This window comes from Oncorhynchus gorbuscha, linkage group LG07 (assembly GCF_021184085.1).
Source record: "Oncorhynchus gorbuscha isolate QuinsamMale2020 ecotype Even-year linkage group LG07, OgorEven_v1.0, whole genome shotgun sequence".
NCBI classification, from domain to species: domain Eukaryota; kingdom Metazoa; phylum Chordata; class Actinopteri; order Salmoniformes; family Salmonidae; genus Oncorhynchus; species Oncorhynchus gorbuscha.
The window spans coordinates 73,266,071-73,279,444 of record NC_060179.1 but is presented as its reverse complement, the minus strand read 5'-3'; the positions used below and the strand labels follow the sequence as shown (position 1 = coordinate 73,279,444).

Sequence of the window (13,374 nt, the reverse complement as noted above, 5' to 3'; positions counted from 1 at the left end):
TGTCCTTTGAATTGAATTGAGAGGAGGAGCGGTCTTTGAATTTGAATCCGTCCCCCTTTCGGTTTCCTACCCCAACCCCGAGAGAGAGAGAGAGAGAGAGAGAGAGAGAGAGAGAGGGGAGTGGAAAGGAAACGGAAAAGACGAAACACACACAATCCTCCTAATTTCAAAACCCCGGACTGTGCAGAAGAAAAGACAACTCGCTGAAAAAAATTACACTTCTAACCACCTATTTATTTGTCAATCTACCCTCCCTTTTACTTTTCTTTTGTTTCTGTCCTTATTATCAGTCGGTGGTAGGTTGAACTCCCCTGCTCTACTCAGTAAAAGGTCCCAGTGTTCGCTGGAGCAGAGATGCCCCCCCAGCCGGAGGTGAGCACACATTTCCGGGATTTCCTCAAGAGTTTTCTCGGCATCATCCGAATTCTCCAAATCCTATTTGGAGCTGGACTATGGGTCACAATCGCCGCCAACAAATACGAAGGCTCCATCCACTTCGTCCTGTTTGTGGCAGTCCTCTTCTGGCTCCTCACCCTCGCCGCCTTCTTCATCACTCTCCTGGACAAGAAGGACCTCGTCCCCATTTTAGGAGGGGACCGGTGGTTGCTTAGCAACCTTCTTCACGACATCGCGGCCGCGGTGCTTTATCTACCGGTGATCGGCGTCATGATCTACAAAACGGAGCGCTACGCATACTGCAACCTGGAGCAATACAAACACAACTGCCTGTATAAAGTCTACCTTGCTGCCACTGTGTTCGCATGTCTGGGCGCTGTGGTGTATCTTGTCTCCGCGGTGTATATGGGCTGTAGGAAGTGCCGGGGTGAGCAGACGGTGGTTTGAGAGAGAAGGGAGGACAGAGGGGAACAGAGTGAGGGATAGGGCAGAGGACTGGTGGAGGGAGGCAAGAGCTTTCCCTGGATAAGGGAGAGGACATGGGTGGAGAGGGGGTATTTTATGTCCTCCAAAACTGAGTGTCTTCTTGGCTCAAACTCCTACAGGTTTGTCCATATTCTGTTCTGTAATTTAATGTCTGTATCATTTCAGTAGCTTACCAAAGTATATATTTTATATTTTTATCTGTGTGTTTTTTTGTTGGACTATAATACTTTTTTGGTAGGCCTACTCCAGTGTTTTTGTTTTGACTGACAACAACATTCCAAAGCTCTGAGATGTCCAGTCCAGGCATGGGCGTGTTATCCGTGCCTTTAAAAACAAATACCTTATGCTTTTCAGCCTACAACAAGCTGTAATAGCAAGGACATGAAATGATATGCCTTTGATATGAAAATAACTACACCATATTTGTTGCTAATGTTTTTAAGTGTTCTTTTAGCAAGAATGAATCCTTTTCTATATCAAAAACAACACCAAGTCTGTTCCTAATTAAAGTGTCCTTCCTGTTAAGACCAAATGTTGATGCATTAAAACCAATGTCAGGGTTATTTTCTTTGGTAATAACACTGTCATTAATGCCGGAGCTGAGTACCAGCATCTCAAACGTTCTGCTGCTTGAGCTTCTGTTCCTATTATAGAATATTAGCTCAAAAGCGTTATGGAGCTCCTGAACCTACATATAAAGTGTACCGGCACACATAATGAGTACCGGAACCTATTTCAGTCCATGTCAAGCATTGCCTACAGTAGTCCTGTTTGTTTCCAATAATAACTATCTCCAGAGTTTTTTCTAATCTGAAAAGTATGCCTCTGCAAACTCTGCCTGGCCCTACTTTTATGTGTGTGTGTCAATGTGAGTGTGTGTGTCTATGTGAGTGTGTGTGTCTATGTGAGTGTGTGTGTCTATGTGAGTGTGTGTGTCAATGTGAGTGTGTGTGTCTATGTGAGTGTGTGTATTGAAGTGCAGATGATGGTGTTGGTTTCCCAAACGAGAGCCAGATTGGTGTGGGGAGCAGATTGGGGTGGGGAGCCCTCAGCTACTTCCTGTCTGAGACAAACTGGCTTAACCAATCAGCAGGGGTGGCCGGGATGCCACACAGCCACATGAAAGACAGAAGAGTGTGTGCCTTTACTCTGTAATCACTTCCTCTGTGACTGGAATTGTGTATGTGTGTGGGTATGTATTTGTGTGATTATTGTTATGTGAGTGAGACAGAGAGAGAGATAAAGATCATAGTGATTGGGAAAGTGGCAGTTCTTACAGGAATTAACGGTGGGGGTTTAGGGTGTGTATGTGGAGGGGGAGGGAAGAGAAGGGTTGATGATTAGTGATTTAGAAGTGGTCTGCAGGGAGACGAGATGAGTAGTGGTCTATTCCTGGGAAACACACATTTCCTGCTAACTTCCTCCTCAGAGAGCAAAAAGAAACAAAGCACGACAATGAAGCAGAAATAAATCCAGCCACAAGGTGTATGACACAGCCTAAACCTAGTGGACCTAAACCTAGTGGACCCATGTTCTGTGCTGAGCCAGAGAGACATGAAAGAAGGGAGGGATGTAGGAAGCGATATTAACATTTTGGAACAGGACCCATGTTCTGTGCTGAGCCAGGGAGACATTATTACGAAAGGGAGGGGTGTAGATGAAAATGTTTAACAGGACCCATGTTCTGTGCTGAGCCAGAGAGACATGAAGCAAGGGAGGAAGGAAGCATTGTGAAAATGTTGGTTGCTGAGCCCTGAGTAGACTGGAGGACACAAAACACAAGATGGAATGGTGAGGCTAATGTTGAACAGATGCACTGCAGGGATATAAAGTCAATCTATGTGTGTGTTTGTGTGTGTGAGAGAGAGAGTCATAAGTGATGGGTCTGCTACACAGGCCAAGCAAACAGCTCAGATAGAAAGTAGATCCTTCCCTCCTCAATAAGACCTGCTAACTCCACCCCTACGCTCACAACTTCAATCAGTAACAAATACTTTTCATTTGATCCTCTTTCCAAAAGTACAGCTATGTGAATCTGATTGGTTTTTAGGGAAGCTGACAGCTTTGCTTATGTTGCATAAAGGAGTTGTCGTTTTCTCAAATTTTCTCTCTAGTCAGAACCAGATATTTTGACTCAGCCATGTATGGACTGACTGTAAGAGCAAGACACTGTACCTAAGAGCGTCTGCCAAAGGAACTATGTGTAATGTGTGTCGGAGCTGCTGCCTAGTGTTTAAGAACATGGGTGAGTGAGAGAGAGAGAGAGAAAGAAAGAGAGCCATTGGACAGATGTGGAATAGAGTGAGATTGTGTTCTACCATCTTAACGAAGAAATAAAGTGAGAAGGGGGAGGTAGGACAGAGACGGAGGGGGAAGAAGAAAGACGGGGACGAGAGAGAGGGTGAGGAAAGTATAAAGAGTGAGAGAGAATGAGTGAGTGAGAGCATTGGGATAGAGAGAAACCCTGGGAGAAGGGCACTTCAACACATATAAAGCCAGACAGATTAGTTAAGAGTGCCAGCCCAGTGATATTTACTCTGGCTACTCAACCAGAGAGACATTTCCTGTATGGACTCAAACTGGACTAGAGTAGTCTGGGCGAGACCAGTTAACACTTCAATGGTCTCTCTCTATCTCTCTCAATTAAAATAAATTCAAAGGGGTTAGGAACATATGTTTACATTTCCAAAGCAAGTAAAATAGATAATAAACTAAATTAAAATAAATAATAAAAATGAACAGTAAACATTACACTCACAAAAGTCCCAAAGGAATAGAGACATTTCAAATGTCATATTATGGCTAAACAGTGCCTTCCAGAAGTGTTCAGACCCCTTGACTTTTTCCACATTTTGTTCGGTTACAGCCATATTCTAAAATGGATAACATAAAAAAAAGCTCAGCAATCTACACACAATACCCCATAATGATATTTCTGCAAATTTATTAAGAATAAAAAACTGAAATACCTTTTTTACATAAGTATTCAGCCCCTTTGCTATGAGACTCGAAATTGAGCTCAGGTGCATCCTGTCTCCATTGATCATCCTTGAGATGTTTCTACGACTTGATTGGAGTCCACCTGTGGTAAATTCAATTGATTGTACAAGATTTAGAAAGGCACACACCTGTGTATATAAGGTCCCACAGTTGATGTCATGCAGGTGAAAGAGGTCCCAAAAGCGACTTAACAGAAACAGAGTTTATTTAAGTCCAAACAGGGAATAACAGAAATCCTCTAGACTTGTAGAGGGGAAATAACTGGAGAAGCGGCCACAGACTGCAGGTTCGGGTAGGCGCAGGCCGTAGTCGACAGAGACACCTGCTCACACGCAGCATCTGATGAAGGCAAAAACACGACAGGACAGGGCGATACACAATCACAGCAAAAACACGACAGGACAGGGCGAAACGCAATCACAGCATGGTGAATACAATACAAGGAACCGACGGGACAGGAACGGATCACAAAGGAATAAATAGGGACTCTAATCAGGGGAAAGGATCGGGAACAGGTGTGGGAAGACTAAATGATGATTAGGGGAATAGGGACAGCTGGGAGCAGGAACGGAACGATAGAGAGAAGAGAGAGCGAGAGAGTGAGAGAGGGAGGGGGAGAGAGAGGGATAGAAGGAGGGAAAGAACCAAATAAGACCAGCAGAGGGAAACGAATAGCATGGGGAGCACAGGGACAAGACATGATAATAAATGACAAACATGACAGTACCCCCCCACTCACCGAGCGCCTCCTGGCGCTCTCGAGGAGGAACACTGGCGGCAACGGAGGAAATCATAGATCAAACGGTCCAGCACGTCCCGAGAAAGAACCCAACTCCTCTCCTCAGGACCGTAACGAAAAACGATAAAAAGGGAAACTAGGGTACTACTCTAAAAAAAAAAAATGAGAACTAGGGACAGACTGAGACACAGCAAGGGCAGGGACAAGAACAGGAGAGATGCGATGGCAGGGAACAGACTGAGACCCAGCAAGACCAGGAGCAGAAGCAGAAAAAAATTACCAGACTTCTTCTGCGCGCAGTCTGAACACGCAGCCACGAAACGGCGCGTGTCACGCTCCTGAGTCGGCCACCAAAAGCGCTGGCGAATAGACGATGACCAGCTAACTTGGCAGAGTGAGCCCACTGAAGAACAGCCAGACGAGTGGAAACAGGAACGAAAAGGAGGTTACTAGGACAAGCGCGGCGACGCAGTGTGCGTGAGTGCTTGCTTAACCTGTCTTTCAATTCCCCAGACTGTCAACCCGACAACACGCCCATAAGGAAGAATCCCCTCGGGATCAGTAGAAGCCACAGAAGAACTAAACAGACGGGATAAGGCATCAGGCTTGGTGTTCTTGCTACCCGGACGGTAAGAAATCACAAACTCGAAACGAGCGAAAAACAACGCCCAACGAGCTTGACGGGCATTAAGTCGTTTGGCAGAACGGATGTACTCAAGGTTCTTATGGTCTGTCCAAACGACAAAAGGAACGGTCGCCCCTCCAACCACTGTCGCCATTCGCCTAGGGCTAAGCGGATGGCGAGCAGTTCACGGTTACCCACATCATAGTTGCGCTCAGATGGCGACAGGCGATGAGAAAATAAGCGCAAGGATGAACCTTATCGTCAGACTGGAAGCGCTGGGATAGAATGGCTCCCACGCCTACCTCTGAAGGCCAACCTCGACAATGAATTGTCTAGTGACGTCAGGAGTAACGAGGATAGGAGCGGACGTAAAACGTTCTTTTAGAAGATCAAAAGCTCCCTGGGCGGAACCGGACCACTTAAAACACGTCTTGACAGAAGTAAGAGCTGTGAGAGGGGCAGCAACTTGACCGAAATTACGAATGAAACGCCGATAGAAATTAGCGAAACCTAAAAAGCGCTGCAACTCGACACGTGACCTTGGAACGGGCCAATCACTGACAGCTTGGACCTTAGCGGAATCCATCTGAATGCCTTCAGCGGAAATAACGGAACCGAGAAAAGTAACGGAGGAGACATGAAAAGAGCACTTCTCAGCCTTTACGTAGAGACAATTCTCTAAAAGGCGCTGTAGAACACGAACGTGCTGAACATGAATCTCGAGTGACGGAGAAAAATCAGGATATCGTCAAGATAGACAAAAACAAAATGTTCAGCATGTCTCTCAGAACATCATTAACTAATGCCTGAAAACAGCTGGCGCATTGGCGAGACCGAACGGCAGAACCCGGTACTCAAAATGCCCTAACGGAGTGTTAAACGCCGTTTTCCACTCGTCCCCCTCTCTGATGCGCACGAGATGGTAAGCGTTACGAAGGTCCAACTTAGTAAAGCACCTGGCTCCCTGCAGAATCTCGAAGGCTGATGACATAAGGGGAAGCGGATAACGATTCTTAACCGTTATGTCATTCAGCCTCGATAATCCACGCAGGGGCGCAGAGTACCGTCCTTCTTCTTAACAAAAAGAACCCCGCCCCGGCCGGAGAAGAAGAAGGCACTATGGTACCGGCGTCAAGAGACACAGACAAATAATCCTCGAGAGCCTTACGTTCGGGAGCCGACAGAGAGTATAGTCTACCTCGAGGAGGAGTGGTCCCCGGAAGGAGATCAATACTACAATCATACACCGGTGAGGAGGAAGGGAGTTGGCTCGGGACCGACTGAAGACCGTGCGCAGATCATGATATTCCTCCGGCACTCCTGTCAAATCGCCAGGTTCCTCCTGAGAAGTAGGGACAGAAGAAACGGGAGGGATGGCAGACATTAAACACTTCACATGACAAGAAACGTTCCAGGATAGGATAGAATTACTAGACCAATTAATAGAAGGATTATGACATACTAGCCAGGGATGACCCAAAACAACAGGTGTAAACGGTGAACGGAAAATCAAAAAGAAATAGTCTCACTGTGGTTACCAGATACTGTGAGGGTTAAAGGTAGTGTCTCAAATTTGATACTGGGAAGATGACTACCATCTAAGGCAAACATGGGCGTAGGCTTGTCTAACGGTCTGAAAGGAATGTTATGTTTCCGAACCCATGCTTCGTCCATGAAACAACCCTCAGCCCCAGAGTCAATCAAGGCACTGCATGTAGCACCCGAACCGGTCCAGCGTAGATGGACCGACATAGTAGTACAAGATCTAGATGAAGAGACCTGAGTAGTAGCGCTCACCAGTAGCCCTCCGCTTACTGATGGGCTCTGGCCTCTTACTGGACATGAATTAACAAAATGTCCAGCAACTCCGCAATAGAGGCACAGGCGGTTGGTGATCCTCCGTTCCCTCTCCTTAGTCGAGATGCGAATCCCTCCCAGCTGCATGGGCTCAGTCTCAAAGCCAGAGGAGGGAGATGGTTGCGATGCGGAGCAGGGAAACACCGTTGATGCGAGCTCTCTTCCACGAGCCCGGTGACGAAGATCTACCCGTCGTTCTATGCGGATGGCGAGAGCAATCAAAGAGTCCACATCTGAAGGAACCTCCCGGGAGAGAATTCATCCTTAACCACTGCGTGGAGTCCCTCCAGAAAACGAGCGAGCAGCGCCGGCTCGTTCCACTCACTAGAGGCAGCAAGAGTGCGAAACTCAATAGAATAATCCGTTATGGACCGTTCACCTTGGCATAAGGAAGCCAGGGCCCTAGAAGCCTCCCTACCAAAAACTGAACGGTCAAAAACCCGAATCATCTCCTCTTTAAAGTTCTGGAACTTGTTAGAGCAATCAGCCCTTGCCTCCCAGATAGCTGTGCCCCATTCTCGAGCCCGGCCAGTAAGGAGTGAAATGACGTAAGCAACCCGAGCTCTCTCTCTAGAGTATGTGTTGGGTTGGAGAGAGAACACAATCTCACACTGCGTGAGAAAGGAGCGGCACTCAGTGGGCTGCCCGGAGTAGCAAGGTGGGTTATTAACCCTAGGTTCTGGAGGCTCGGCAGGCCAGGAAGTAACAGGTGGCACGAGACGTAGACTCTGGAACTGTCCAGAGAGGTCGGAAACCTGAGCGGCCAGGTTCTCCACGGCATGGCGAGCAGCAGACAATTCCTGCTCGTGTCTGCCGAGCATGGCTCCTTGGATCTTGACGGCAGTGTAACGAGCGTCTGAAGTCGCTGGGTCCATTCCTTGGTCGGTTCCTTCTGTCATGCAGGTGAAAGAGGACCCAAAAGCGACTTAACAGAAACAGAGTTTATTTAAGTCCAAACAGGGAATAACAGAAATCCTCTAGACTGTAGAGGGGAAATAACTGGAGAAGCGGCCACAGACTGCAGGTCGCCTCGGGTAGGCGCAGGCCGTACAGACAGAGACACCTGCTCACACGCAGCATCTGATGAAGGCAAAAACACGACAGGACAGGGCGATACACAATCACAGCAAAAACACGACAGGACAGGGCGAAACGCAATCACAGCATGGTGAATACTAAACAAGGAACCGACGGGACAGGAACGGAACACAAAGGAATAAATAGGGACTCTAATCAGGGAAAGGATCGGAACAGGTGTGAACATGACAGTTGAGTGCATGTCAGAGCAATAACCAATGCACGAGGTTGAAGGAATTGTCCGTAGAGCTCCGAGACAGGATTGTGTCAAGGCACAGATCTGTGGAAGGATACCAATTGTTTTTTACATCATTTAAGGTACCCAAGAACACAGTTGCCTCCATCATTCTCTTCCTAGAGCTGGCCACCTGGCCAAACTGAGCAATTGGGAGAGAAGGACCTTGGTCAGGGAGGTGACCAAGAACCCGATGGTCACTCTGACAGAGCTCTACAGTTCCTCTGTGGAGATGGGAGAACCTTCCAGAAGGACAACCATCTCTGCAGCACTCCACCAATCAGGACTTTATGGTAGTGACCAGACGGAAGCTGCATCCTTGTCTCCCCCCCCCCCCACGGCCCTGTGGAAAGAAATATGTTTTTTGCCAATTTTAACCGTACACTTGTTGTTGGTGTACATGGATTTTATATTGTCGTATGTTTATCCCCAACACCGCTTTCCATCAGTTTATTTAGCAGACCCTCATGCCAAATTGAGTCAAAAGCTTTTTTTAATAAAAAAAAAATCCTTTATTTAACTAGGCAAGTCAGTTAAGAAAAAATCTTATTTACAATTTATTTACAAACCCGGACGATGCTGGGCCAATTGTGCGCTGCCCTATGGGACTCCCAATCACGGCCAGTTGTGATACAGCCTGGATTCAAACCAGGGTGTCTGTAGGAACGCCTCAAGCACTGAGATGCAGTGCCTTAGCCCGCTGTGCCAATCAGGATCTCAACAAAGCGGCAGGTAGCCCAGTGGTTAGAGTGTTGAGCCAGTAACTGAAAGGTTGCAAGATCGAATCCCTGAGCTGACAAGGTAAAAATCTGTCGTTCTGCCCCTGAACAAGGCAGTTAACCCACTGTTCCTAGGCTGTCATTGTAAATGAGAGTTTGTTTTTAACTGACTTGCCTAAAGCAACAATCAACAAGGCATGAGAAGATTTTGCCTTTGTTTGTTTGTCAATTAGGGTGTACAGGGTGAATATGTGGTATGTTGTTGGGGTGGTTGGGGTGGGGATGTGTCTCTCTCTCCATGTCCCCTTTACCTGTCTTTTTTCTATCTGTCTCTATCAAACCCCTAAAAACTAGTGCAGAGTGAAACAAGTCCTAAAGGATAGGGAGAGACAGTGAAGCACTGAAAATAATACTGTTGCTATGGACTGACATCAACTAGCTGAATGACTGATAGGGATGTGTTGTCGACCATTTTCTGCCAAGAAATCTAAAACGGACCATCATTCCAAATGGCCCACAATGACTCGACTGTGATTCACAGCTATAATTACATCACTGGCAGGCTTTCTGATTCAGAGGGGTTGGGTTAAATGCAGAAGACACACTACGGTTGAATGCATTCAGTTTTGCAACTGACTAGGTGCCCCCTTTCCCTTTCTGTATCTTCAAGAACATGAACAAAGTGCCGTCTGTCTCTCTATTTGGGAATTTCTGTGCCCATATTAACAAATCATACCCAGAGTAGAGTAGGCCCTCATCCTAGATCAGCTGTACCTGGGTCTGTGCTGAAGAAAAAACAACTCTGACAAATTTGACACTTCTAACCATCTATTAAGCAATCTACCCTCCTTTTTTCTATCTTTTATTTGAGTCGGTGTTAGATTGAAAGCCCCTGCTCTACTCAGTAAAAGGACTCAGTGTTCTCCAGAGCAGAGACTCCCCCCACCCCTCAAACATTTCCGGGACTTCCTCAAGACTTTTCTCAACTTCATCCAAATCCTATTCGGAGCTGGACATTGGCTTACAATTGCCGCCAACAAATACGAAGGCTTCATCCACTTGGTCTTGTTTTGTGGCAGTCCTCTTTCTGGCTCCTCACCCTCGTCGCCTTCTTCATCACTCTCCTGGATAAGCAGGAGCTCGTCCTCATCTTGGGAGGGCAACCTAATTCATAGCATGGCAGCCGCGGTGCTGTATCTACCAGTGATTGGCGACATGATCTAGAAGACCAGCGGTACGCACACTGCAACCTAGAGCAATGTATAAAGTCTACCTGGCTGCCAACGTGCTCGTATTGTGGTGTATCTTGTCTCGGCGGTATATGTGGGCTGTAGGAAGTGCCGGGGCGAGCAGACGGTGGTTTGAGAGAGAGAGGGGAGGACAGAGGGGGACAGAGGAGTAAGGGATGGGGGACTAGGGGAGGGAGGCAGGAGGTCTCATATGGATGGGAGAGGGGGGGGGGGGTTTCTGTACCCCAAAGATAAGGGAGTGTCCTCTTGTCTTGGCTCAAATTCCTATAGGTTTGTCCATATTTTGTTCTGTAATTTAATGTCCGTATTAATTTATTAACGTATCAAAGTATATATTTTATATTTTAGTGTGTTTTATAATAATAATAATAATAATAATATATGTCATTTAGCAGACACTTTTATCCAAAGCGACTTACAGTCATGTGTGCATACATTCAACGTATGGGTGGTCCCGGGGATCGAACCCACTACCCTGGCGTTACAAGCGCCATGCTCTACCAACTGAGCTATTGAAGGACCATGAAAAAATATGGCAGCAAGCTATCAACCAAAAACCTTTAAAAAAACATTTGTTTTGTTTTTTGGGTGGGGGGCGTGACTATAATCATTTTTGTTAGGCCTAGTCCAGTGTTTTTGTTTTGGGGGGGGGGGGGTGACTATAATAATTTTTGGTAGGCGTAGTCCAGTGTTTTTGTTTTGGGGGGGGGCGTGACTATAATAATTTTTAGTAGGCCTAGTCCAGTGTTTTTGTTTTTTTTTGGGGGGGGGGGGGCGTGACTATATTCATTTTTGGTAGGCCTAGTCCAGTGTTTTTGTTTTGGGGGCGTGGCTATAATAATTTTTGGTAGGCCTAGTCCAGTGTTTTGGGGGGGCGTGGCTATAATAATTTTTGGTAGGCCTAGTCCAGTGTTTTTGTTTGGGGGGGGCGTGGCTATAATCATTTTTGGTAGGCCTAATCCAGTGTTTTTTTGGGGGGGGGGGGGGGGGGGGGGGGGGCTTGGCTATAATAATTTTTGGTAGGCCTAGTCCAGTATTTTTGTTTTGACTGGCAACAACATTCCATATCTCTGAGCAGTCGTCAGGGCAGCATGGGCGTATTATCTTTGCCTTTACAAACACACCACTTGTGTTTTGCAGCCTACAACAAGCTGTAATGGCAAGGACATGAGATTACATACTTTTAATATGAAAATAACTACACCAAATTTGTTGGCAAGAAAGAATCCATGTCTATATCAAAAACAGAAACAAGTCTGTTCCTAATTATTCCTGAAATGTCCTCCATGTTAAGGCCAAATGTATTAAAACCAATGTCACTGAACACCAGAGACAGGGTTCTCTTCTTTGGTAATAACACCCTCATTAATTAACATTATACATTTGACATTTTTTGACATTTAGTAGATTCTCTTATCCAGAGCGACTTACAGTTAATTCATTCATCTTAACATAGCTCTGTGGGACAGCCACATATCACAGACAAGAGACCTGAAGTGACAGAACGGAGTGCTCGGGTTGGGGTGTGGAGTTTGATCATAGCCTGAAGGTAGGGAGGGGCAGTTCCTCTTGCTGATCCGTCAGAAAGCACCATGGTCTTGTAGTGGATGCAAGCTTCGACTGGAAGCCAGTGGTTGTACAGAGGAGTGGGTGACATGAGAGAACTTGGGAAGGTTGACAACCAGGCTGGCTGCAGCATTCTGGATAAGTTGCAGGGGTTTGATGGCACAAGAGGAGAACCCAGCCAACAATGAGTTTCAGTAGTTCAGACAGGAGATGACAAGTGCCTGGATTAGGACCTGTGCCTCTTCCTGTGTGAGGTAGGGTCATACTCTACTGATGTTGTACAGCATGAACCTGCAGGAGCGAGTCACTGCTTTGATGTTTGCAGAGAACGACAGGGTGTTGTCTAGGGTCACGCGAAGGTTATTTACACTTTGGGAGGGCGACACTGTGGAGCTGTTAACCACTGGTGGAGAGGTTTTTGAGCAGGCAGGCAGGCAGGCCTCCCTGGGAGGAAGAGCAGCTCTGTCTTGTTGAGCTTGAGGTGGTGGGCCGACATCCAAGTTGAGATATCTGCCAGGCACGCAGAGATGCGTGTCGCCACTTGATTATCATCCTCACAAAAATTATAGGAGAGACAATGTGAGGACATGACTTGGTGTATAGAGGGAAGAGGAGAGCGACTAGAACCAGGGGACACCAGTAGTGAGAGTACGTAGTGCAGACACAGATCCTCTCCACGTCACGTGGTAGGAGCGGCCTGCCAGGTAGGATGCAGTCCAAGAGTGTGTAGCGCCTGAGACGCCCAGCCCTGAGAGAGTGGAGAGGAGGACCTGATGGTTCACGTGTCGAAGGCAGTGGATAGATCTATGAGGATGAGAACAGAGGAGAGAGAGTCAGCTCTGGCAGTGCAGAGAGCCTCCGCGACACAGAGGAGAGAGAATCAGCTCTGGCAGTGAGGAGAGTCTCCGCGACACAGAGGAGAGAGAATCAGCTCTGGCAGTGAGGAGAGTCTCCGTGACACAGAGGAGAGAGAGAGTCAGCTCTGGCAGTGAGGAGAGTCTCCGTGACACAGAGGAGAGAGAATCAGCTCTGGCAGTGAGGAGAGTCTCCGTGACACAGAGGAGAGAGAATCAGCTCTGGCAGTGCGGAGAGCCTCCGTGACACAGAGGAGAGAGAGAGTCAGCTCTGGCAGTGAGGAGAGTCTCTGTGACACAGAGGAGAGAGAGTCAGCTCTGGCAGTGAGGAGAGTCTGTGACACAGAGGAGAGAGAGTCAGCTCTAGGCAGTCTGCTGTTCCCACATGCTCCCATGAAAGCTAAGGTAACTGAGCTAAACGATTATCGCCCCGTAGCACTCACTTCTGTCATCATGAAGTGCTTTGAGAGACTAGTCAAGGATCATATCACCTCCATCCTACCTGACATCATAGACCCTCTCAAATTTGCTTACTGCCCCAATAGGTCCACAGACGACACAATAGCAATC

The 13,374-nt window shown here is 47.2% G+C and overlaps 1 protein-coding gene and 1 pseudogene across 1 annotated transcript; both read left to right on the top strand.

Moving 5' to 3' along the window:
* The first annotated feature begins 107 nt into the window (after window positions 1-107).
* On the top strand, window positions 108-1,700 carry LOC124039352 (MARVEL domain-containing protein 1-like). The gene has a single exon (XM_046355311.1). The coding sequence runs from the start codon at window positions 355-357 to the stop codon at window positions 841-843; it is 489 nt and encodes a 162-aa protein (XP_046211267.1). The 5' UTR covers window positions 108-354; the 3' UTR covers window positions 844-1,700.
* A 1,423-nt stretch (window positions 1,701-3,123) lies between these two features.
* On the top strand, window positions 3,124-10,499 carry LOC124039041 (annotated as a pseudogene).
* Window positions 10,500-13,374: the final 2,875 nt, after the last annotated feature.